We start from the raw sequence: 27,203 nt of genomic DNA, 5'->3' as shown, positions 1-27,203 counted from the left end.
TTCTGTACTCCTCTGTATCAGCTTATGTTCCCATTCAATTCTTGATCAATACCAAACATTTGGATTATATATAGCACTTTAAAGAGAACAATTATTGAACTAACTTCACTTTCTACGATTCTTTTATGAGAAATGCTAAGGAGTCTCTCAAAGTGGGATTTTTTATAGACTCTTTGTTACCTCATGTTTTTAGCATACTATTTTATAATGTTAGTATGGGATTTATACAAAACACATGAGGTGGTAGAAAGTTATATAAAATCTCACTTTTGAGAGTCTTCTTAGCATTTCTCTTCTTCTTGGTGAAGGTGGTGAAGTGGGAAAGGGATCCTCTCCGAATTCCTTCCACTTAATCCTCCCCATCAAACAATCTGGACTCTTGAAATTTGATCAAACAGCTAAAAACATGGGCCCACTTTAAAAATTATAATAACTTTAGCCGTTAGATCAAATTTCAAAGGTCCAGATTATTTGATAAGGATGATTAGATGGAAGAGATCTGGAGATAATCTCCTTCCGTGAAGGTGCATCCTATACTTCATAAAAAACAATTCATTTTTGGTCGGCACTCGACACTAGGCCAAATCCTATCTGCTCATTATTTTTAAAAGTAATTAATATGCCTTTCAAAATTAAGTCATTAAAACAACTAAATATCTTTCACTAGTATTGTAAGTGGTATATACTTCTCTTAACGCATGAGTGAGAGATTTTGAATTTAATTTTCAGAAAAACATCGTTGCTAAACTATTATTGGTCCGAATCTAGCTTGGAAATGCTTCAATCTACCAATTATTTGATATGTGGAAGATTAATTTGGTTGTGAATGCCATTGACCGAATACATGATCTGAATCCTTTCCTATTTATGTGATTGGTTCGTTATATTTGCTAACGTTATATGATTTGAATCCTAACAAGTGGTTCATTGTAGAATTTTGAACAATCTCAATATCGCACAACAGTGAATTCGCTTTTCTCTTTATACTAGTGAGAATTTTTTAGGGTTTGATAGTCCTTTTGATTCTATCCACGATGGTCTACTGGGAGACAATTATATATATAGTAAACTAAGTTTTATCAATAAAATTACCACTTTTAACTTGTTTCTAAAAAAAATAAACAGCATTAACTTTTAGAAAAAGTATTTGACATTTTATTTTTGAAAAAGTAATCACAAATTTAAGCCATGAAATATGGGAAATAATTGAAGAAAATATATAGATCACTTAATTGAAAGCTCCAATCCTCCATGCTTTGTAGTGTTGTCAACTTGATATTTCGACACCCAAGATTAGAAAATAAGAAGAAGACAAACTGAGCCCTGTCGGGGCAGAGTTGCTTGAAATAAATTACTCACCTTAACAGGAGAAACTTGAGTTATGTTGAGTGACGCGAATTTTTTATTTTTTTTAATAAACGATATTATTTGAGAGAAGATGAATTTAGTCTCATAATAAGTTAGTAATAATGTGGTTCAAATTTATTTTTGGCGAAAATATGATATAAGTTCTCTTACGTACAAGTAAAGAGAAATACAACTAGACCATATTACTAAGTGACAAGCGATGAAATTTTAAGTCTAAAAAAAATAAAATAAAATTAGTAAGAAATGAATTACGAAATTTTAAATAGAAGGAATTGAAAATATTCTTCATGAGAATTATATATCCAAACAAAATTTAGACTGAAAGATGATTGTTATTTGTTTAATAGACCACTGCTTAGAGTCTTTTAACCCCCAAGATCCAGTAAAAATTCATTTTAAATCTCCTGTTGGCATTCATTTATATTGTCGTTGAATTTTGTTTTTGTCGAAAAGTAATTGTTACATAAACTGCTCCAGCCATTCTGAGCTTTTAAGCATTTTTAAGATAGCTTAAATGTTAAAATAGTATATGTGTTTTAGTCATTGGATTAATTTAATACCTGTGTTTTTAATTTAGCCGATTTGGTCTTCTATTTATCTCCGTTAGCAAATTAAAGACATTTTCATTTAATTTTTGTAATTTTTTTTATAAATGATTTATAAAATTATAATTTATTTGATTTAAAATGAAATAAAATTTAAAAAGTAAAGGAAAAATTATTCTCCTCCCAACTCTCCAACCTCATCCCTAACATTAGCCCTCTCTTTTTTATGTCACAAGCTCAATCATTTTTCAGATTGGAAGTTTTATTCCTTATATGTGTTTATCCCATTGATTTTCATTTTTTTTTGTAAAGAGAAATGGTAATTATTTCTCATATGATTTTTCTTATAATTTTTTTTAAAAGAGATTGAATAAAATGTCCTTAATTGGCTAACAAATACAAACACAATGAATGTGACAACCCGTCCCAAATTTTATTATTTTAGAAATTTTAAAAGTATGATTTTATGATGATGCCCTAGAGGTGAAGGGTTTTTTTACTTTCATTTACCAACGTGTAGTGAGACGTATGGAATTCTTTTAGCGCATTCTTGAAGTACTCGACAATACGGGCTCGTAGGCGCAAACAGAAGAGGATTTGGAGTTACGGTTAAAGTTTTACGGAACTGTAAACCCGAGAAGTATTTTGGTTTTAGTTAATATTTATACTTATATATGTATATATTTTTATATTAGAATGATTAGAATATGGGAAAGAAAGAGGGCAGTCGGGAAGGAAGAAGAAAGGAAAAATGGGATTGGGCAAAACTGCCCAATCTGAAAGAAGAATGAGGGGACGAATCAGGAGAAGAGAGAAGGAGAATCTGAACAATCAGAAAGAGAAGAAAGAAGGAGAAAGGAGGGAAGGGAGAAACGGGGAATCACGACCCGCAAATTGGTAACCCGACCCGATCGGTGTTCTTGCCATTTCTGACTAGTTTTGGCCCATTTTTCCGACGAATTGCATCAAACCAACCCTTGTAAAACCCTCCACGACCTTCCCTCTATCCATTCCATCTCAAATTTGGAGATATTTGGCCTTGAAAATGGAGGAACACGCAAGGAGGTGTGCGGCCGCTTTGGCTTCGAATCACCCAATCCCAAAGCAATTTCTTTCAATTGCCACCACCCATGGCATCCTCTTGAGGCCTAGAACAAATCCCAAGCAATGGTTGGGATGACGGAGTTGTTTTGGAGTCGGATCGAACACACTCACAACTAGGGTTTCCGACGGGTTTTGATGAAATTGGAGCCTTTCCAGGCCAAATTGGCCTTGGTCACAGGTATGAAAGTTGTTCTACTCATTGAGATCTTCAAATCTGAAAATTTTGGTAATTTTTAGAGATAGTTGATTTGTTCGGCGAGTCGGGATGGCTAACCGCACCCACGGCGGCGCGTGGCCAAAGGGCCGCCAATGCTATTTTTAGGCTATATTTGATGCCTTGAATTCATTTTTGAGAATTGAATAACGTAGATTGATCGTTATAACCAAAATTCTACAAGATACGTTAATAGGCCATTATCTGAATCGACGATCCGACCGTTGGATCGTCATCAAACTTTAATAGGTTATTCATCAAACTTTAATAGGTTATTATTCATAATATTTGAGGAATATAGGAACTTACAGATTGGGAATCCGACATACGGATCTTCTTGAATTAGAATTGTAAGTTTGTAAAATAGTTAACCGCCACTTGGTTTTGGCAATTGGCGGAGATCCGACCGTTGGATCGTTTTGAAACTTTAATATGTTATTCTAGAAGCATAATATGGATCCTTGGAAGTTACGGATCAGAGATCTGATTTGTAGATCTTCTGGACCGAACTACGTAGACTCATGTGCGATGTAAGTCATGTATTGTATCAACGAGAATTTTGAGATATGGTTTGATAATTGGTCATAGGCGCCGATCGTTTGTGACGCCTCGATGTTTGTACTAGGAAGTTGTAGCGCGGACTCCAGGTGAGTGGAGCTTTCCTTGCTTATCATATTTTTCGTGATTGATAATTCTATGAATGCTTTTAAATAAAATTGAGAAATTTATGCTATGACATATATATACTTATATGTTATAAAATACTATGAGATAGTTGAGTTTAGACTTCTTCATGATATATCCATATGCGTATTACCATAAATGATTAGTGTGAATTACGAATGGCTTGATCCCTGCTTAGGGTACGTAGGTAGTCTAACGAGACGTTAGATGCAGCCATATAAGAAATGAGATTAAATAATCGAGACCATAGCCTTGTTTAAGGAATTGAGCAATGTGTGTGGGCTTTTGGTTTTCAGTATATATTTATATACTTTGTTTATACCATATTTAGGGCCTCGTATGTAGATCTCGTACAAATACTCGGGGGACTTAAATGTAATTATGTGATAAAGGAAGGGGTAAATATGTAATAAGTGAGGAGCCCTTATTCTATAAAAGGACTCCTCACCCCTCACCCTTACAATGAAGGGAGGCTATTTCTTAAGCCTTCTCACCCTTCTCACATCCCCTCTCATATTCAGAGGTTCTCTCCCTCACCTCTCAGATAAATACAATATCAGTGTGGACGTAGCCCAAACCTTGGGGTGAACCACGATACATCTTGTGTTATTTACATTTCATGCAGATTCACGGTCGGATTTACGTTGTTCCAAGACCTCCATCAACATTTGGTGCCGTCTGTGGGAATCGACACGAAAAGCTATGTCCGTTCTTTCTTAATTTTTCACCTCAGCCGTGAATCTGCAAAACCCACACAGAGACACAGAAACAGAGCTCTCTCTCTCTCCATGCTCACCAATCCACTCTAAATTCCAAATTCTAGAGCCATAATCAAGATCTGTCTTATAAATGGAGGTCTCATTACAAGGCAAGTGTTTTACAAAACGGCTGTGCCACAAACTCCAACATTAGTCCAAGTTCCTTCTAACCAATACTAGCATCAATACGTAGGGTTCCCTTTAGATTGCTGACCACCATACACCATATCTCGTCCTCTTTTTCGACCCATTCTTGTCCTGTCTTTTACTTTTCTTTCTCGGCATACCCTATGAATTAGCAAGAATTTTTGCATATAAAGCAGGGGTCTTTTCTTCATCAATTTTCCCATCAGCGTTCAGTATGGTCTTCAGCTTACCTTCAGATGAGCCCTTAAACTCTTCTCATTCAAACAGACAACTCTAGGGCATAACTTGCATTTGAAAGCTGATTTGCATTTCACAATACAGTCTAGTAAATCTACTGGTATTTATTCCTCGTTTGGCATGATGTAAGATTCTTCCTCTAGTAATTCTGAACCACTTTTACCAAGCAACTGATCGGCAATAAGATATGGTATTTCATGTCCTGTTGAAGCATCATCATCTTTCAAAGCTTTATTAGCTGAGCTATCCTCACTCTGATATCCAGAGGAGGTAGAGCAAGATTGAGCATCGTCCTTGAGTTGTTCGACTGCATCATATTCTTCTTCTTCATCGGAGTCGTCTGTGGCTTGTGGTTCTATTTCTGAATTTGAGGATGAAGACAAATTTGAGGGGCCATCTTTGTCGCCATGTTCTAACTTGTAGAATCGCCGCTTTATCATTTCTCTGACTTAGAGAGAGATGAGAGGAGAGGAGAGAGGGTGGCGGCTGAGCGGGGAAGAAATGAGATGGATGGCTTTGGCCCATGAGAAAAGAATCCAGATCTGTTGTGCCCTGGTGTTGGTTTCTGCTCCATTTGGGTCTCCAATGGCGAGTTGGGTCCTTTCTGAATGCGGCCTAAAGCCTCTCCCGCAAGTTTGGAATCGACCCAGAACCGCAATTTGCTCTAGCTACCCGTCAAAAGTTTGGGTTTTTTGGTCAAACCAGAGCTCGGCGGATTTGAGATGGGATTCGACCAAAATCGCAGATGGGTTGTTTAGAGAGAGAAGATGGGGTCTTAACGTGAGCACTCCGTTGAGGGTAGCTTCAGTCGAAGAGGAGGATGAGAGGGTTAACGGCGTTAATGGCGGCAGAGATGGAGAAGAGGAGGTGGGATTTGATCTGGGTGCACCGCCACCATTCAAATTAGCCGATGTTAAAGCTGCCATTCCGAAGCATTGTTGGGTTAGGGACCCGTGAAGGTCAATGAGCTATATGGTGAGGGATTTGGCCTTTGTATTGGGCTGCTCAAGGAACAATGTTTTGAGCTCCCTGAGTCGGCCAGGGTTGGGGTCAAGGCCAGCAGTGATTGGGTCATGGACAGCGTGGGCAAAGCGACAAGATAAGATTCTTCATCATCATGAACCTGCCCATTTTCTGAAAACCAACTGTCGACCACCAACTTCTGAATCATGCATGTTCCTCTTTTCAAAAAAAGAATAAACTCCCCACCAGAATGATGTGATTTACTTTTCTTGTTTTTGTATGATGTAATTTATTTTTCTTATCTTTCGGAGACATCTGTATAAACCCCATCAGAGGCTAATAATACCAAAAAAAAAAAGGGCAAAAGCCTAAAATAAATGGGTTGGAATGTTGTGTAAAGGGCGAAGACCCATAAGCCCAAAATAGCTCCAACCAGGCGATCAAAAGTACGCCCAGTACTCCACAATTATTCAACAACCTGCCGCTATTACCACCAATCAGGTGATCAAAAGTATGCCCAGTACTCCCAAATTATACATAAGCATTACTCATGTCAGTCATACATAAACATTCATGAGTATTACTCCTATCAATCATACATAAACATTCATGAGCATCACTCATGTCAACATCCATGAGCATCATTCATGTCAACATTCATGAGCATCACTCATGTCAACATCCATGAGCATCACTCAACATAAACATTCATGAGTATCACTCATGTCAATCAGCTTCAAAAGCTTCATTTACAAAAGCTCTAGCTTCAAAAGCTTCATTTACAGAGCTCTATCTTCAAAAACTTCATTTACAAAGCTCTAGCTTCAAAAGCTTTATTTACAGAGCTACAGTTTCAAAGCTTCACTTGCAAAGCTTTACCTACAAAGCTTTACCTACAAAGCTTCAATTCAAGGTATACAAATACCGCTTCCGAACAACCGCCACTTCGGCCCATACATGGATTCAATTTGAAGTATCCAGCCAACAGACTCTATTGACCGAAGACTTGGGGGACTACATTATGTACCATATATTGGGCCTCAACTGGGCCATATGAAAAATACTTGGGGGACCTAGCCCATTATCTATGTACTGAGGAGCGGGCCCTTATTCTATAAAAGGAATTCCCTCACTTTCATTAGTCACTCATGAAAAATACTTGGGAGACTTAGCCCATCACTTATGTATTGAGGAGCGAGCCTTTATTTTATAAAAGGGACTCCCTCACCTTCGTTAGAGAGCATCGCCGCCTGTTGAGCAACTGCCTCGCCGCGAGCATCACTCCTAACCCATTATTCATGTACTGAGGAGCGAATCTTTATTTTATAAAAGGGACTCCCTCACCATCATTAGAGAGTATTAACTCTAGCCTATCATTCATGTATTGAGGAGCGAGCCTTTATTCTATAAAAGAGACTCCCTCACCTTCAACGCTACAAGCTGAGCTAACCAAGGCAACATAAGCCACGAGCCTCGCAGCCTCGCAACATGTGCTACTTCTAGTTGAACATCAGTTCAAGACAACATCTAGTTACTTCGGCCCACACATGGACTGAATTTCAAGTCTCCAGCTAAAAGACTCTCTTGACTGAAGACTTGGGGGACTACTGTTTATACCATATTTAGGGCCTCGTATTTAGATCTCGTACAAATACTCGGGGGACTTAAATGTAATTATGTGATAAAGGAAGGGGTAAATATGTAATAAGTGATGAGCCCTTATTCTATAAAAGGACTCATCACCCTCACAATGAGGGGGGGCCATTTCTTAAGCCTTCTCACCCTTCTCACATCCCCTTTCATATTCAGAGGTTCTCTCCCTCATCTCTCAGATAAATACAATATCAGTGTGGACGTAGCTCAAACCTTGGGGTGAACCACGATACATCTTGTGTTATTTACATTCATGCAGATTCACGGTCAGATTTACGTTGTTTCAAGATCTCCGGTTTTGTGCATCAACATACTTGATATTTTCCCAGAAATATGTTTAAATGAGATTATGCCTTGAATGCCATGCATATAAGTTTATAATTCGTATATGAATTGGTATATGATGCATTATATATAATTGTGTTACTATGAGCGCTCTGAAGTGCAAAGGTGAACGTAGGACATTCAGGTAAGTTCAGTTAAGTTTAAGTAAATTCAAGTAAGTACACGGTATTAGCCATGATGGATAAGACATTTGATGAGATGTGAATATGTCATATAAGTCACTAGAGGCGACTCCGACTTATATGCTAGCCATGATGGATGAGATATGTGATGAGATGTGAATATGTCGCATAGGTCACTAGAGGTGACTTCGACTTATATGCTAGCCATGATTGATGAGATATGTGATGATGTATGGATATGTCGTATAGGTCACTAGAAGTGACTCCGACTTATATGCTAGCCATGATTGATGAGAGATGTGATGAGATATGAATATGTCGTATAGGTCACTAGAGGTGACTCTGACTTGCGTACTATTATGAGTTATTAATCGCTTGATTATTTGATATTATTGATGAGATGTTGTGTTGTGGTACATTATGATTTCTTTGGAAACTATACATATGTTGTAACGAGGGATTACATGTGTTATATGTTTTCTATTAGTATTTTACTTACATTGCCACTCACCCTTGTCTTGTCTTCATCCTCCAGGTATTATTAGCTAAGTTTTATTATCACCAAAGACTCGCAGCGATTCTTAGTATCAGAGACTATTTCGAGGGTACGATTCTTATATCATTTTTCTGTACTTGCTTATGCTCTAACGTCACGTGTGAAGTGAGTTCATTCCTGCTCACCAATGCACTTTGATATTTAGGCACTCTTAGGTTTAAATTTATTCACAATTTTCTTCATCATCACACTTTATGGCTTCGTCACCTTCCAGGTGTCGGCCAGCACATCTCGATTCGGAGTCCTAGTGGACATTATGGGTCGGGGTGTGTTAATGAAGCCCAATAAAAAATATAAACACTAAATTGACCATATGCTTATACCAGAAGAACCATTTTAACATTTAAGCCTTTTAAGAAAGAGTCCACAAAACTTACTTCTTCCTAAAGTTGTGGCTATTCAGATTTCTTTGCACTTGCAGCGAACATGTGGTACGAACAGTATTTTTCTTTATATATTTATTTCTTCTGAAATTTTTATATTTTATAATTGTTAGCTCAATGAAGGGGTCAAACTAGTTATATTATTTTTTGTGATTAAAAGGTGGCCAAGTACACATTGGAAAAAGTTATCAAACGGTTTATTTTATGTTAGTGTATTTTTATGTTTTTCGTTAGAATTAATTAGATTACTTTCCAGTTTGTTTTAGAATTAGGTCTTTATAAATACATGTTGTTAGTTAGTACAAAAATAAAGTTTGACAAAATGTAATCTTTTGGTTATGTAGGCATTTTAACAATTTTTAGCCCTCTTTATTTTGTGTTTATGGAACAAGAGCATTTGTAAATAATTTTTTCTTTTTTCTCATTCTTTTTTTTTGTTAATAAAAAGTTTAGGGGTGCAGGAGGATATCCCATCCCAAGATCAAGGCATACGCAAGCCTTATGGAAGACTTACAGAAGGGGTCTTAGCCCCTTTTTTCGTTTTTACGATCATCTACTAAGAGGGATTGTCAGCAGCTGAACTTGAACATAAAATTTGGTCTAGCGAAGAGAATAATTCTTACCAACTTAACCAACTCTTGTTAGCTCTTCTTTCTCATCCTTTTATTTGTTAACAACACTCAGATATATTATTAATTACGAGGAATCTCGAGTGATGTTAATGATGCCACATATATACACCACATCACCATATAATGTGGCAAGTGATATTACAACTAGCAATGAGATAAGCACATTAATTGAGGTAACATGTAATTATCAGGGTAAATTACATAAAACTACCTCAACTATTGGGTCATTAACAGTTTCATACCTCTTCTTTAAAAAGTTTCAATATCATACCTTATCTTTGATTTTGTTGCAATGTCATACCTTCCGTCAGTTGTCTGTCAATTCCTTTGTTAAATGCTGACGTGGCATAAGGCGGGCTCACTTTTTATTAAAAAAATTAATTAAATATTATTAAAAACTAAAAAAATCATTTAATATTTTTTAAATATTAAAATAATAATTAATTAAAGAAAAGTTTAAAAAATAAAAAATAAAAAAAATAAAAACCCCAGTTCGTCTTCCCCACCCCCTTCTCCCCTCACCGAGCCCACTCCCTCTCTCTCTAATCCCGCTTACAAACCCGTCCCCTCACCTTCTTCCCCAGCCTACCCGTCCCCTCACCTCCCTCATTCACCACCAAAACGATGGTGTCGATCCGAACCCAGACTGGGAACTGGATCGCAGTCCTCGAATGGGTGTGTGCATGTTGTTCAAGTTGCTATTCATGTTGGGATGGAAATGGTGATGTCAGTTGCAAAGAAAAAAAAAGGGAATAGTGATGTTGCTGCAGAAATCGCCCCATATTTGGGGATTGCCATTTTCCAAATCCGTAATTTCTTACCTACTTGGGCGAAGTGGGTGCTTTTTGTGGTTGTTTGGGTCGATTCGGGGAGGAATTTTTGAAAATGGAGCTCGAATCAAAGATGGAGGAGGAGAGGACGGCGGTGGGTGAGTGGTTCTGGTTTTGGTGGTGCAGGAGAGAGGTGGGGGAACGGGTAGGCTGGGGAAGAAGGTGAGGGGAGGGGTTTGTAAGCGGGATTAGACAGAGAGGGAGTGGGCTCGAGTGGGGTGAGAAGGGGGTGGGGAAGACAAACTGGTTGTATTTTTTTAAAAAAAATTTCTTTAATTAATTATTAGTTTAATATTTAAAAATATTAAATGATTTTTTTTAGTTTTTAATAATATTTAATTAATTTTTTTAATAAAAAGTTAGTCCAGTCTCAAGCCACGTCAGCATTTAACAAAAAAATTGACGGACAACTGACAGAAGGTATGACATTGAAACTTTTTAAAGACGAGGTATGAAATTGTTAATGACCCAATAATTTAGGTAGTTTTATGTAATTTACCCTAATTATCACTTGTCAGAACAAATGGTACACCTGTTGTATATGTGGTTTCTCTAACATTATTTGGAAATCTAATTATTAAGAGAATAAAACATATCAGATGTGTGAGAAATTAAGGAAAATTTGGAAAATCTATTTATTTTATTATTATTATGATCACCTCTCCATTGGAAGGTTGAAACAAACGACATACATATACCATCTCTTTCGACAAACAGGAAATCAACTACATGAAACATGAGTGCCCTACAACCGTCTAATATTACAAGGAAAGGAAAATATGGACCTTTAACAAATATCGCATAAATAAAACACGTTACATCAGCAGCTGCGTGGAAACTCGTTGTCTTTCTCTTCTTCGTCTTTGTGTGGTGATAAGGCGCGCTGTTCGACTTCTTCTTCCTTTACCTGCAAAGATATATATATATATATATATATATATATATATATATATATATATATATTATTGTTACTTGTTAGGTCTCTGTCATTGGTCTATTTGTTACACTTGAGTACTACTAAATATCAAGAAACTTTAATTGAGTAATGACGATATGCTGGAAATGCAGTAAGCTTGCATATGCCAATATGGATTATTAGACAAAAAAGGAAGTAAACACTAGTGTATTATAATTTTATAGCTAGGGATGTTTTTTGTCAAATTATTTGGCGATTGCTTGCAGTTGTATGGATATGATCTAAAAACATAGAATGGAGAGGCTTACCAACTGGATGCAACTAAGCTCTCAATATCTAGTAGTGGTGAGGAGGTGGGGGTGATGAATAGATGTAAGCGGGTGGTGGGTGAACTGTTGGAGGTGTTGGTGGCTTGTAAGGTTTAATAGGTGGTGGTGGTGGTGAGTGAACTGGTGGTGGAGGAGACTTGTGGACTGGAGGGGGTGGTGGGGGAGACGTGTAGTGGTAAGGCTTCTTAGGTGGAGGTGGTGAGTGAACTGGGTGGTGAGGCTTCTTGTGTGGTGGTGGTGGTGGTGGGGATTGGTAATGGTAAGGCTTCTTTGGTGGTGGGGGTGAGTGCACCGGGTGGTAGGGCTTCTTGGGTGGTGGTGGAGGAGACTTGTAATGGTAAGGCTTCTTTGGTGGTGGGGGGGAGTGCACCGGGTGGTAGGGCTTCTTGGGTGGTGGTGGAGGAGACTTGTAATGGTAAGGCTTCTTTGGTGGTGGGGGTGAGTGCACCGGGTGGTAGGGCTTCCTGGGTGGTGGTGGAGGAGACTTGTGATGGTGAGGTTTCTTGGGTGGTGGTGGTGGAGACTTGTAGTGGTAAGGCTCCTTTGGTGGGGGTGGTGAGTGCACTGGAGGAGGAGGTGGTGGTGGGGACTTGTAGTGGTAAGGCTTTGGTGATGGTGGTGGTGACTTGGGGTGGTAGGGATGCTTAGGTGGTGAGTACACTGGAGGAGAAGGAGAAGGAGGTGGTGGTGACTTGTAGTGGTAGGGAGGAGAAGCCGGTGGTGGTGGAGATGAGTAAGGGTAGTTAGCTGAAGTTTCTGAAGGCAATGTGAGAGAGACTAGTGCCACTAGTATAGTGACCACAAGAGAGGTCACTTGTGAAGGCCCCATTTTCCCCATCTTTGTTAAGAATGGGATTTCTGCCTCTTAAGCTAAGCCTTCTCACCCTTTATATAGCTTTGGTCTTTACCTTTAACACCACGGTAATCATGCCAAATTTCACTTGCAATTATTAATTACCTTAGTAAAAAACAAGATTAATGTTAAAATAAGACTAATGGGGCCATTGTTTGAATAGATTATCAATTAATGTTTGGATCAAGGAGGCCTTTGACTGAATTTTGTTAAGCCCTGCCCTTTTTTTAATGGAAAGGATTGTCTGCCCTTCCTTTTTCCATGCCCTTCCATGCCCTCTTGTTTGTGTGGTCACGGTTAAGCCACGTCAACATTTTATATTACTATTCATTTTTGTTTTATTATCTTTATAAAAAAAATATATAAAATGTTAATGTGGCTTAACTGTGATCACACAAAACAGGAGGGCATGGAAAATGGAAGGGCAGACAATCCTTGTCCTTTTTTAATATCTTGCTTCATGGAGTAGATGGTTCATTGTAAACGTAGATAATAATAAATAAATATAGGAGAAGATTGTAGCAATTGCCTCTCAACTTTAACCCAATTAGAGCAATTGTTCTTCAACTAAAAATCCATGATCATTGGTCTCTTGACTCATCAAAACATGCAGCTATGATTTTTTTGTTAACTCCGTTAGAATTCTGTCAAAATAAGTTATGTTTGAATAACCATTGCTACAATTACGTTAAGGTTGAAGGATCATTACTCTAATTGAGTTAAAGTTGAGAGACTATTTCTCTAGTTGGGTTAGAGTTGAGAGACCACTGCTACAATTTTTCTCATTTGGTTTTTCATATTTGTCCTTCGATTCAGCCTCATTGCATGAAACGTGACTCATTTTGATGGACGTTCTTATGGAATTGATGAAAATGACTATAGTTGCATGTTTGAAAGAATTAAGGGACCAATGATCATAAATTTTTATTTGAGAGACCATTACTCTAATTTTATTAAAGTTAAAGAACCATTGCCATAATTTTCTCTAGATATAGAGATATAATTTTCACACACCCTCTTATTTGTGGTGCACATCTTTGTTTAATTTTAGCATTTAAATTGATTAAAGAAAAAAAAATTAAAAATTAAAAAATAAACAAGAACTTGCTAAAATCATTAACCATTTCCCTAAACCTATCACCTAAGGTGTGATTATTTTTGCTTTAATAAGGTTTAGTTTAATGCAACAAGAGTACGTAGCAGAAAGGCTAGCTACCAAGAGATGGAGCTTTATTTCTGGGTTAATAATTTAAACAGAAAGTCTTCCCTGAATTTATTTGTGAAATATTTTTCATGATCGACATCTTTGAAAATGTGCGTGGTTGCCTAACTTTCTATGGTTCTTTCTGCCCAGATGAGGGACCAGTCGGCTGCGAGACTCATGTCTCTCTCTCTCTCTCTCTCTCTCTCTCTCTCTCAAATAATCCAGACTTTAGTACGTAGTCTGTCACATTCACAATTTTCATAGCTTTTAACTAATTGACTCGAATATCTCTGACTGTGAAGGTTTAAGATACAAATATTTACGATCCCATTTGCCTAATAATACAGGTTTTAACTAATTATTCATTTCCAAATACGAATAATCTTTCATTGTGCAGTGAATGCTAGCTAGCTAGATTTGTCTTGGTAGTTGTTCCAAACAATTACAACAAATTAAGAAGGAATAAAGAATGAAAACAAATAAATAAAAGATGCTTAAATGTTTAATTAAGCATGTTTAACTAGACTTAAAATCTCATTATATTGATCACCCCAAGAATGTGAAATTCCTTCCCAAGTTCCACCTTCCCAAGTTTACCAAAAAAAAAAAAAATTCACTTTACATCAATCAACATGCACGATGAGCTGTTCAGATAATATATTTTTTTCTGTACAATCATTAATCATATTAGTACTTATTTTTCTGTACAATCATTAATCATATTAGTACTTACTTTTCAAACAGCATTAGTAGGGATGGTTTTAACTAGTGAAGGTCTGATTCGTTGACACATTTACGTCCTCTACAAAAGCACATTCATTAATTTTGATGTATAACAAGAAGAGTTTTTAGTTAAACTTATGATTTTTGAGATTGTCATAATTCTTCGTTTTAGTTTCTAAGATTACAAAATCGATAGACGTGGTTTTTGATTTTATCCACTATAAATTATTTTGATCATTCAGTAAAAAATCTATCAATATCATCATTGAGTTGTTACATGAGCGACCATGTAACCACCCTTTTAAATGTATTTTTTATCAAACCAACTCCTTTTAACCAAAATAGTTCCTGATATCGACATGACTCTTTACTTTAGTCCCTAACAATGAAAACTGATAGAAGTGGTCATTGAGTTTGACCATCGTAAATCATTTTGTTCCTTCCTTGAAAACTCTATCAATATTCTTGTTAAGTGGAGGGGTTGGTTTGGTAAAAATGCCCTTTAAAAGGTGATCACGCGGTCGCTCACATGACAATTTAACGAGTATATTGATAAATTTTTCATAGAATGACCAAAATGATTTACGATAAACAAACTCAAGGACCACATCTATTGATATTCATTGTTAGTAATCAAAATGAGAGGTTATACCAATCTCGACCATTTTGGTTAATAAAAGGAGTTAGTTTGACAAAAATACTATGGAAAAGGTTGTCTTGTGGTCACTCATGTGACAATTTAAAGATGGTGTTGACAGACTTTTCACGGATGCACCAAAATGATTTACGGTGAACAAACTCAGGGATTACTTCTATCAATTTTCAATATTTGGGACCAAAGTAAAGAGTTGTACCAATCTCTAAGACCATTTTGATTACAAAGCCTAAAATTAAGGGTAATGCCACAGAGACTAAATTTATAGACAAAATTTGTAAACTAAATAATGTGTCACCAATAGGAATAAGCATGTTTATTAACACTTCAGTAATAAACCAATCATTAACTTTTATGTCTTTTAGTTTTTAAAATTTTGTCTACAAATTTAGTCTCTCTAGCATTACTCCAAAACTAATGAATATTTTGGTGTAATTCTCACACCATTTAATAACTTACTGACCACAAGTGACACTCTACCACAGTAGTGGAGACTAGTGGTGGCCTTGCACCACAACGTGGATTCGAACCCCGTCAATTCTCTAATCTAACAAATATATTGTTTGACAAAAAAAAAAACAAAACACTTACTCATCGTTCATATTACAACGTATAAAATATATCACATGACAGACTATTACAATGAGAACGACACAAACTAATATTTTTCTTTGTCACTTTTCCTTTATTTTCTGTTTATTTATTTTTAGCTTCTATAGTCACCATACCTTTCATTTGTACAATATTGATGCATAAAATCAGTGAGGACTTTGGTATAACAGAAAGTGTTAAGTTTGTGACCTTCGCTAGATTGCTCCGGTCACTAATGTGGATAAGTATGCAAATGGATAGAGACAGGGAAGCAAACACAAGATGTATGTGGTTCACCCAGATTGGCTACTTCCACAGAGTAGAGGAGTTCTTATTAATTGTGAAGGGTTTACACAAGTACATATGTTCAAGCTCTTCTTTAGTGAGTACTAGTGAATGATTTAGTACAAATGACATTAGGAAATATTATGAGAGAATGATCTCTATTTATAGAAGAGAGTTTCTAGTTTCATTCTGACATTGACACATGTCGTGTTGTGATTGACTTCTGATGTTGACACGTGTCGCGCTATGATTGGCTTCTGATGTCGACACGTGTCACGCTGTGATTGGCCTCCTGGTTGGAGGGAAACACTTATGGGTCCTTGATGGTATAACGTTGACCGGTGCTCAGTAGTTTTGGGATTGGTCAAGTATGGTACAAACAGTGCTCTCCTAAGCTCCCGAGTGAGGGAAGCTCCTCGGTTAGGGACTTGCAAGATCCAAGCTATTAAGTAATCACGAAACTTCTAAGTACCGAAGTGTGGTATCATTTTCACTTGTCTTATCTGTCTCATATGTAGATGTGGCATCTTCTCTGGAAGTACTTTTCCTCCATCCATGGGTGATATCTTTAACCGATGAAGATGCATAAGGTAATGTATTAATTTCACTTGAAGCTTACTTGTAATTTCGAGCTTAGTCATGTGCGATACAAACCCTGTAGTAGGAGTCCCCCAAGTCGCCGAGCTAGGAAATTTGCCGAGAGAGGTAACAGACAAGGTAAGCAATCAGACTTCCAAGCAAGCAACCTGGATCAAAGGTTCAACTTCGGCTTCCGGTTGATTGTTCTCCTTCTCCTTGTGTCTTAAATAGCAACAAGGATAGGGAGAAGCAAATGGAGAAGAGATGATATGAGATACTTTTGCTTTTGAAGAAGTAACTTTCCACATGCTTATTCTTGAACTGGGCTGGAGGGTTTTCTGGTTTCCTCCAGAGTATAAGGCCGACTCAAGAATTTGAGGGTCAAAACAAGTCCATCAAATCTAGAGTACGTTCGACCCTGATGATATGGGATACTTTTGTTGTTGACAAAGTAGTGGATGTATCGGCACGTGTTCTGTTACGCTTGTCTTCACTTGCTTCCTTGTATCCTTCTCACTTGCCCTATCTGTTCCTCAGGCAGATGTGGTATCTTCTCTGAAAGCATAAGATGTTGAAGATGAGTACTCGAGAGCAATGTCAGGTAAGTAATCAGGCAAGGGGTAGTTCCTGACTTGAAGCTTGATTTCAAGCGCTGACTGATTGCTCTTTTTCTCATTGTCTTGTAGATAAGAACAAGGCCAAAGGAAAAGACAGGGAAAAAGCATGATATGGGATACTCTTGCTTTTAACCCTGATGATATGAGATACTCTTGCTCTGGTGTGGCTTGTTTGCAGAGGTATTATCGGGAGGAAAAAAAGCTGAGTATTTCGAGAGACTCTGCTGAGAGTGCATTCTCGGATGTGAAGAAAAGTTGAGCATTTTTTTTTATTTGTAGGTCTGCCTGGTTGTGGAGGATGGAGGTCGATATATATAGGAGTATCCCTAATAACAAGTAGTAGTGCTATTTCTTTACCCTTCTTGGTCATAGCAATGTAATGGGAGCTGCAAGCTTCATGTGTTTTAACTTTGTCAGAGCACTTTGAAAAAGTGGTCTGTAGTATCTAGAAAACTGATGTTGTGTGTGAAGATTGCAGACAAGCTTTATCCAAGGAAATCTGGCTCTCGGAGTTCAGAGAGCGGTGTCTCTTCGATTTTCGAACAAGCAATCCTGTCGAGGATCTGGCTCTCCAGATTCAGAGAACGATGCCTTTTCAATTTTTGAGAAAGCAATCCTGTTGGGAGTCTGACTCTTGAGATTCGGAAAGCAGTGTCTCTTCAATTTTTGAGAAAGTAATCCTGTTGGGAGTCTGGCTCTCGAGATTCAGAGGGCGGTGCCTCTTCGATTTTTGAGGACGTAATCTTGTTGGGAGTCTAGCTCTCGAGATTCAGAGAGCAGTGCCTCTTCGATTTTTTAGAAAGCAATCTTGTTGGGAGTCTGACTCTTGAGATTCGGAGAGCAGTATCTCTTAGATTTTTGAGAAAATAATCCTGTTGGGAGTCTGGCTCTCTAGATTCGGAGGGCGATGTCTCTTCGATTTTTGAGCAAGCAATCTTGTTGGGAGTGTTTTATCAAATGTGAGTAAAGGTTTGGCATTTTTACCAGTCTGCCTTGCCACGGAGCACGGAGGTTGACACACATTGAGACTTTCTAGTTATCAATCAGTGGTGTTGTTCCTTTACCCTTGTGGGTAATAGTAGGATAGCTGGACCTTTAAAATTTATGTATTTAAACTTTGTCATAGATCTTTGGCAAAGTTATATGTGGTGCCCGAGGAGCTGATGTTGCGTGTGGAAAGTGGTGCCTCTTTGGAATCCGGAGAATGATGCCTCTTCGATTTTTGAACCAACGGCCCTGTTGCCCTTTCTTTTATAAGGGCACCAATTGTGTGCAAGAATTACATTCACAGAGTTATTGCTTGTAGGAATTTTCCCCTTACTTCAGAGATTTATTGCACCTCATTTCTCCTTCATTATTTCTGAGAATGTCTGGCCCATCCGACCGTTGTTTTGACTTGAACTTTGGTGAAGAGGCAGCCATGCCTTCTCAAGACAACATATGGCGCCCATCCTTCTTATCCCCTACTGGTCTTCTTACCGTTGGGGACTCTGTGATGAAGAATGATATGACCGCTGCGGTGGTGGCCAGGAACCTTCTCACTCCCAAAGATAACAGACTACTTTCCAAACAGTCTGATAAGTTGGCTGTTAAGGATTCTCTAGCTCTCAGTGTTCAGTGTGTAGGTTATGTGTCTAATATGGCCCAACGCCTATTTGCTCGAACCCGCCAAGTTGAATCATTAGCGGCTGAAATGATAAGTCTCAAACAGGAGATCAGAGGGTTTAAGCATGAGAATAAACAGTTGCACAGGCTCACACATGACTATGCTACAAACATGAAGAGGAAGCTCGACCAGCTGCAGGAATCTGATGGTTAGATTTTACTTGATCATCAGAGGTTTGTGGGTTTGTTCCAAAGGCATTTATTGCCTTCGTCTTCTAGGGCTGTACTGCGTAATGAAACTCCAAATGATCAACCTTTGGTGCCTCCTCCTTCTAGGGTTCTGCCTAGTATTGAGGCTCTGAATAATCACCCTCTGGTGCCTCCTCTTTCTGGGGCTTTGTCGACTGCTGAGACTTCTCCTGAGCAACCTTTGTGAAGGCTCCCTCTTGTTTGTTTATTTTGATTCATGTATATGTACATATTTGTAACTTATCGAAGATATCAATAAACAAGCTTTGCTTTATTTCAACATATTGTGTTAAATACACCAAGGCCTTCTTCACTAAGTTCTTTGAATTTTTCCTTTTGTTGAAGCTTGTATGTTGAAGCTTTGTGAGTGAACCATGTAGGTTGAGGTAGTGCTCCCTTAATTTTCCGAGTGAGGAGAACTTCTCATTTGGAAACTTGAAAAATCCAAGTCACTGAGTGGTAGTGAGACTTCCGAGTATCAAGGTGCAGTAGCATATGGTAGGAGTCCCCTAAGTCTCCGGTCGAGGGAGTTGACGAATGAGGCATTTCCTTTCTAAGTGGTAGCCCAAAACTCATTATTCATATATATTTGTTATGAAAGTTGTTAGGCCCAAAGAAAAGGAGGCCTAGGCAATTTTTTTTTCGAATTTTTTTTTTGAAATTTTTTTTTTTCGAATTTTATTTTATTTTTTATTTTCGAATTTCAAAAAAAAAAAAAAAAATATATATATATATATATATATATTTTAAAGCTTTGTAGGTGAAGCTTTGTTGTTGAAGCTTTGTAGGTGAAGCTTTGAGGTTGAAGCTTTGTTGGGTACCATGAATTGATTTTGCTTCACACTATCTTCACACTATCTTGATCAAGATAATGTGAAGCTTTTTTAGGTGAAGCTTTTGTGTTGAAGCTTTGTAGGTGAAGCTTTTATGGGTGAAGCTTTTGTGGTTGGTGAAGCTTTTGTGATGGGGGAAGCTTTTGTGGGTGAAGCTTTTATGGTGGTGGAAGCTTTTGTGGGTGAAGCTTTTGTTGGTGAAGCTTTTGTTGGTGAAGCTTTTATGGGTGAAGCTTTTGTCGGTGAAGCTTTTGTGGTGGGTGAAGCTTTTGTCGGTGAAGCTTTTGTTGGTGAAGCTTTTATGGGTGAAGCTTTTGTAGGTGAAGCTATTGTGGGTGAAGCTTTTGTAGGTGAAGCTATTGTGGGTGAAGCTTTTGTAGGTGAAGCTTTGGAGTTGAAGCTTTGTAGGTGAAGCTTTGGAGTTGAAGCTTTTGTTGGGTACCATGAATTGATTTTGCTTCACACTATCTTGATCAAGATAGTGTGAAGTTTTTGAGAATTTGTAGTTGTCCTCCATTGATAAAGTTTTTATTGGTGAAGCTTTGGAGTTGAAGCTTTTGTTAGGTACCATGAATTGATTTTGCTTCACACTATCTTGATCAAGATAGTGTGAAACTTTTGAGAATTTGTAGTTGTCCTCCATTGATGAAGCTTTTGTTGGTGAAGCTTTTGTGGTGAAGCTTTGTTGGGTACCACGAATTGATTTTGTTTCACACTATCTTGATCAAGATAGTGTAAAGCTTTTGAGAATTTGTAGTTGTCCTCCATTGATGAAGCTTTGTTGAATTTCCCAATTTTTTTTTTCGGGAAACTAGAAATTTAAAAATGTGGGAGAGACAACATATACAAATTTTGCTTCCACACTGTTGAGCAAGAGATTGTGATGCAAGCCACACCTTATAGTAGTCGAAGGTTTGGATGAACTATATAAATTGAATTTGCTTCGAAGGTTTGAGAATTGTAGTTGCCTTCCATTGATGAAGCTTTTGCTGGCACCATAAATTGGTTTTGCTTCACACTGTCTTGATTAAGAGTGTGTGAAGCTTTTGAGAATGGTGGTTGAACTCTTTTGATGAAGTTTGTGTTGGCATCGTAAATTGGTTTTGCTTCACACTGTCTTGATCAAGAGTGTGTGAAGCTTTTGAGAATTGTGGTTGCCTTCCATTGATGAAGCTCTTGTTGGCACCAATTTAAAGCTTTTGTTGGCACCATAAATTGGTTTTGCTTCACACTGTCTTGATCAAGAGTATGTGAAGCTTTTGAGAATTGTGGTTGAACTCCTTTGATGAAGCTCTTGTTGGCACCATAAATTGGTTTTGCTTCACATTGTCTTGATCAAGAGTGTGTGAAGCTTTTGAGAATTGTAGTTGCCCTCCGTTGATGAAGCTCTTGTTGGCACCATAAATTGGTTTTGCTTCACACTGTCTTGATAAAAAATGTGTGAAGCTTTTAAGAATTGTGGTTGAACTTCTTTGATGAAGCTCTTGTTAGCACCATAAATTGGTTTTGCTTCACACTGTCTTGATCAAGAGTGTGTGAAGCTTGCTACGAGTTGTAGTGTTTGCATTGTTACAGAGGGGAAATGTTTGAAGCAGATGCAAGAGGGTTGAATAGCTTGATCTTCGTATGCCATGCACTAAAGTTGTTATTAGCTTGCAATAAGACTTTATTGGTGACTATAACTCTTGTTGGGCATAAGTGCTCCCCTAGTTGAGTTGTCAAGCTTGAGGATTTTTTATTATTTGTGAATGCTAAGAGTTCACATGTACAAGTTGTACCACTCGTCTTCTGGTAGGTGGAATGAATGGTGAGTTGCTTTCATCACTTAGTTGGTGGTACGAAGGTGAGTTCCTTCATCACCTTTCATCACATTTCATCACCTGGTTGGTGGCACGAGGATGAGTTCCTTCTTCACCTGGTTGGTGGCATGAATGGCAAGTTGCCAAATGATATTAGAGTACGGGTTGTACATTTTATCACCTGGTTGGTGGCATGAAGGAGAGTACGGGTTGTACATTTCATCACCTGGTTGGTGGCATGAAGATGTGTTCCTTCTTTACCTGGTTGGTGGCATGAATGGCAAGTTGCCAATTGATATTAAAGTATTGGTTGTACATTTCATCACCTGGTTGGTGGCATGAAGGAGAGTACGGGTTGTACATTTCATCACCTAGTTTGTGGCATGAAGATGAGTTCATTCTTCACCTGGTTGGTGGCATGAGTGGCAAGTTGCCAAATGATATTAGAGTACGGGTTGTACATTTCATCACCTGGTTAGTGGCATGAAGGAGAGTACGGGTTGTACATTTCATCACCTGGATGGTAGCACGAAGATGAGGTCCTTCTTCACCTGGTTGGTGGCATGAAGATGAGTTCCTTCTTCACCTGGTTAGTGGCATGAGTGGCAAGTTGCCAAATGATATTAGAGTATGGGTTGTACATTTCATCACTTGGTTGGTGGCATGAAGATGAGTTCCTTCTTCACATTTCATCACCTGGTTGGTAAGAATAAGGGCAAGGTGTCGAGGCACATTGTAGCAAGTGTTGAAGACACAAAGTATGTTGAACCCTTTCGAAGCACAGTTGGCTTATGTATGGATGTGTTGGAATGTATGATGTTTATGTATGAATGTGTTGGAATGTATGATGTTTATGTATGAATGTGTTGGAATGTATAATGTTTATGTTGATTGATATGTGTGATGCTGATGAATGTTTTGCTATGCATGAAGGGATCCATGCTTTTGATATGTGAACCATGTTAGTTGTAACACTTAGTATCACATACTTTGTGTCAAAGTACGCATGTTGAAGATCTGAGTTGGAGTATAAAGGTAGGTCAATGTAGACCAAGTGTTCCAGTGCTAGGAACGCAAAAGACTCAGAAGAAGTTGTATAAATTTCCTCTTCTTTAAATATTTGCCGAATGGCTTGTGTGACAAAAGATCTCAAGCGGTTAAGAGTCAAAACATTTGTAATGTGTATGCCTTCTTATAATAACATTTCCTTCAATACCTAGTCCTCCACTTTGAAAGAGTGAGGCATGGCCCCATAGACATAATAATCGACGGTACGTTCACCCCTGGTTGTCTTGATACGAACTTTTATCCCTCTTGCTGTAATGGGCTTGCTGAGAGTAAAAATCCTTCCTCTTACAAAGAGACAGATACGTTTGGTGACTTAGCGAGTAGCTAAATGAGGCAGGAGATGATGTAATGGGTGTCTGAAAGGCTAATATCTCCTCACTTGGTAGAACTTGACTTCCACTTCCCATTTCTTGATAAGGGTTAACCATATGGGGGTTCCCTTGGTATGTCTTTACTTCGGCTTAGGCGTGGTTGTAAGCTTGTGCCATCACCTCAGAGTAAGTCTTCCAAGTGTTGGCATTGATCATGTACTTGAAGAAACAATCACGTAGGCCTACCGTGAAGGCCTTGAGGGCGGTCTTGTCATCTGCCTCAGTGCAGCGAGAATACTCATGGCTGAAGCGACTGGCATACTCTCGTAGTGACTCGTCCGGCTTCTAGCGAATAGTGTACAAGTCATCCGTAGAATGCAAGTGATCGGTCTGGAAGATGTGTTGAGAGACAAACAGTTTCCTCAATTCCTCAAATGAGTCTACTGTCTCAGGTGGAAGATGGCAATACCAGTTTAGAGCTCCGCCAGAGAGGGTGGAGGGGAAGAGAAGACATTACTCTTCGTCAGTATGCATCCGATATGCCATGGTGGACTCAAAGAGGTTAAGGTGTTCAATTGGGTCCTCCCTTCTAGTATAGAGTTGTAAACTAAGCTTTTGTTTTGTCTTCACTTGAAAGGGGGTGTCGATGATCCTTCTTATGAGAGAGCCATGCCTAGGTTGGTTCGAGTCAGGTATCTCGGCCTGACGTTCGGCCTTCAACTTGGTTACTTCCACAAGAAGCTGAAGGACAAGGGGGTTCTGAGTAGAGTCATGTACCACTGGAATTTTCTTTCGTAAGTTTCCATCGCCTCTTGGAAGTAAGAAAGTTTGAGCAAGGGCGTGTGGTTTTTTCTTGGACTCGCCGTACTGACTTATAAGATGAGTCTATCGGAATACCTCAGAGTCCTCCGTACCTTCATATTCCTCTGGGACCTGTCATTCCTTCCCTAGATTGGCAGCTGGCCTGGGTCGTGAGAGGGGACCGAGTCTTTCAGAAACCCTTGGGTCATTGATCTTCGAGCATATGTGGAGGGGATTCTCTCGACGTTGCTTTAGGAAGTCTCGCAGTCACGATAAACGACTTTTAATCCTTCAAACCCTTCTGCAATGAGGTGTTTTCCTCCATTTCTTCTACTTCGGGTCGAAGCATCTGAGTTGAGAGAAGTCTCATGTTGATCAATGTTTTGATGATTAGCTTGCTCCTCATCAGGGATACCCATGTCGAAGAGAGGTGACCCTCTGTGTTGGGGGGCACCCAGATGATGGTTGATGTCCATAGGGGCAACGAGCTCACGTGTTTGAGTACGCCTAGTTTCGTGGAGCGTCTCAAAGAGCTTCTCATACTGCTCTTAGAAGACCTCATTCTTCATTGCTATCTTGTTGTTCTGAGCTTCTAACTCATCGAATTTAGCTTAAAGAGCAACCCTCTTTCCTTCCTTCCTTTGTTGCTTCGCACTAGGTGCATAAGGGGTGTCATTCTGTATGTTGTGGCTTCCTTCGCTCCCCATGTTGAAGAGGGATGCCTAGTCAAAAGAGAGTGTACGAATGGTGGAAACCAGCTTGGCAAAGCTGAAGAAAGTGGGAATAAGTGTCGTTCCCACAGACGGTGCCATATGTTGATGCACAAAATCAGTGAGGACTTTGGTACAACAGAAAGTGTTAAGTTTGTGACCTTCGTTAGATTGCTCCGGTCACTAATGTGGATAAGTATGCAAATGGATAGAGACAGGGAAGCAAACAAAAGATGTACGTTGTTCACCCAGATTGGCTACGTCCACGGAGTAGAGGAGTTCTTATTAATTGTGAAGGGTTTACACAAGTACATAGGTTCAAGCTCTCCTTTAGTGAGTACTAGTGAATGATTTAGTACAAATGACATTAGGAAATATTATGAGAGAATGATCTCTATTTATAGAAGAGAGTTTCTAGTTTCATTCTGACATTGACACGTGTCGTGTTGTGATTGGCTTCTGATGTTGACACGTGTCGCACTATGATTGGCTTCTGATGTCAACACGTGTCACACTATGATTGGCCTCCTAGTTGGAGGGAAACTCTTATGGGTCCTTGACGGTATAACGTTGACCGGTGCTCAGTAATTTCGGGATTGGTCAAATATGGTACAAACATACAATAACACTAAAGTTGATACCAATTCGAAAATTGTATGAACCAATGAAAAGAAAATTTTAATTGTTAAAACGATTACTCGTTGTTATATAATCTACGTCGCTATTTGATTTACTTTGAAATAATTTACTATTTCATATGTTCTTTGTTTTGTTGGCAAGTACAAAACTAGACCAACGGTTGACCCGTTAAAATAGTTCGCGAAATAGTTGGGTTTCAGCTGAATGTTAAAAAAAATAAAATAAAATAAAAAAAAAATCGTTACTGGATGAAATGATTAACTCGTTAACAAAACAAGTCATTTCGGGTCAACCATTTTTACCATAAGCTCACTGGCAGAGCCACGTTAAGGGCTATCTTGGGCTATAGCCCAAAAATAAAATTTGACATGTAATTTTTATTAATTTTCGAATGTAGTCCACCATATATTAGTCACTGATCCAAATTCTCTCGGTTTGACTATATAAAATTATATAATACAGTTTACAAACCATCTCTTTTTCTTACATTCTTTTTTTCTCATCAATTCTTGTATATGTACAAGTTTGGATTTGTTTGAATTTAAACAAGTATTTGTTTATTCTTGGCTCACCTTGTCAAAATTTTCTTTAGTTAGCTAATACGGTGAAAATACAGTATCATGTTTTTTTTTATAAATATTTAAATCTTTAAGCTAGCTCACCCGGTGAAAAATTCATCGCTCCACCATTGCATAAGCTAATGGATTGAATTTGAATGACCCGTGTAGAAATCAATTAGTGGTGAATCTAACCCAAACCAACTAAACCCAACTATTTGCCAGCTCTAATTGTAATTCGTTAATCCTCATTTCTATCAAATTTCTCAAATCAATATGAACAACTAATTAACGTCAGCCAACCCCAACAGTATATCTTTTACAGTCACAAGTGATAATAGGAGTGTTAGGTGAAGACTGAACCTAGCTACGTAATCTCCTTTTAGCACACAGATCTCAGTAGTAAAAACATAACGTTGCCCTTGACTGCTTCTCAAGATTCTCTGTAAAAAACAAAAGGAAAAGGTAACCATGCATGCACGTTCTCATGTTCATTCTTGTATTTGATCCAGCCTAACTTGCTACTGTTGTTATCCTCTACGATACGGAGAACATGAAAGGAAGGTTCTCAACCAGTTGTACTTTTGTTTTCATTTTATATCAACTATTTAAAGTGAAATTAATCCATTTCATGCCATTTCATGTGGAAAAACCCTTGGAAAATTGACAGTCAGCTTTCATGTAGCTTTCATGGTAGCTAGCTAAGCTAGATGGACATTTTAAAAATTCATCTCAATGTGCAATGTAGTAAAGCCAATTTAAAATACTAAGGGGGTGTAGTCAAACTAAGATTTTAAAGGATTTTAAAAGTGATAAATTTGATAGGGTTTAGGAGGATTTAAGACTTTTACAAAATTCATATGGATTTTAAAGAATTTGAATAGATTTAGTTTGTAGATTTTGGTGGATTGTGGTGGATTTTGGACACCAACCCAGAATGTCCACTAGGACTCCGAATTGAGCTGTGCTAGTCGACATCGAAAGATTTCACCTATGCTCTCATAAACGGACCTAATTGCCCACTTGCTTAACGAACCCAACAATAAGTTATTGATATTACTGTAACATCCCACATCGTCCAGGGGAGTGGATCCTCTAAGCCTTATATGTATATTCTCATCTCTACCTAGCACGAGGCTTTTTGGGAGCTCACTGGCTTTGGGTTCCATCGGAACTCCGAAGTTAAGCAAGTTCACGCGAGAGCAATTCCAAGATGGGTGACCCACTGGGAAGTTCTCGTGTAAGTTCCCAGAAACAAAACCGGGTGACCCACTAGGAAGTTCTCGCCTGAGTTCCTAGAAACAAAACCGTGAGGGCGTGGTCGGGGCCCAAAACGGA

At 38.4% G+C, this 27,203-nt stretch overlaps 1 protein-coding gene and 1 pseudogene across 1 annotated transcript; both read right to left on the bottom strand.

Annotated features, from left to right (window-relative positions):
• Positions 1-4,874: 4,874 nt before the first annotated feature.
• LOC126621746 (uncharacterized) lies at positions 4,875-5,515 on the bottom strand (annotated as a pseudogene).
• Positions 5,516-11,162: 5,647 nt separating this feature from the next.
• On the bottom strand, positions 11,163-12,650 carry LOC126623592 (extensin-3-like). Its single transcript, XM_050292529.1, has 2 exons — positions 11,766-12,650; positions 11,163-11,448 (listed from the first exon to the last, which is right to left on the bottom strand). The coding sequence occupies exon 1, from the start codon at positions 12,622-12,624 to the stop codon at positions 11,794-11,796; it is 831 nt and encodes a 276-aa protein (XP_050148486.1). The 5' UTR covers positions 12,625-12,650; the 3' UTR covers positions 11,163-11,448; positions 11,766-11,793.
• Positions 12,651-27,203: the final 14,553 nt, after the last annotated feature.

The sequence above is a fragment of the Malus sylvestris genome, chromosome 5, assembly GCF_916048215.2.
Source record: "Malus sylvestris chromosome 5, drMalSylv7.2, whole genome shotgun sequence".
Classification (NCBI taxonomy): Eukaryota; Viridiplantae; Streptophyta; class Magnoliopsida; order Rosales; family Rosaceae; genus Malus; species Malus sylvestris.
This window is presented reverse-complemented; position numbering and strand designations above follow the sequence as displayed.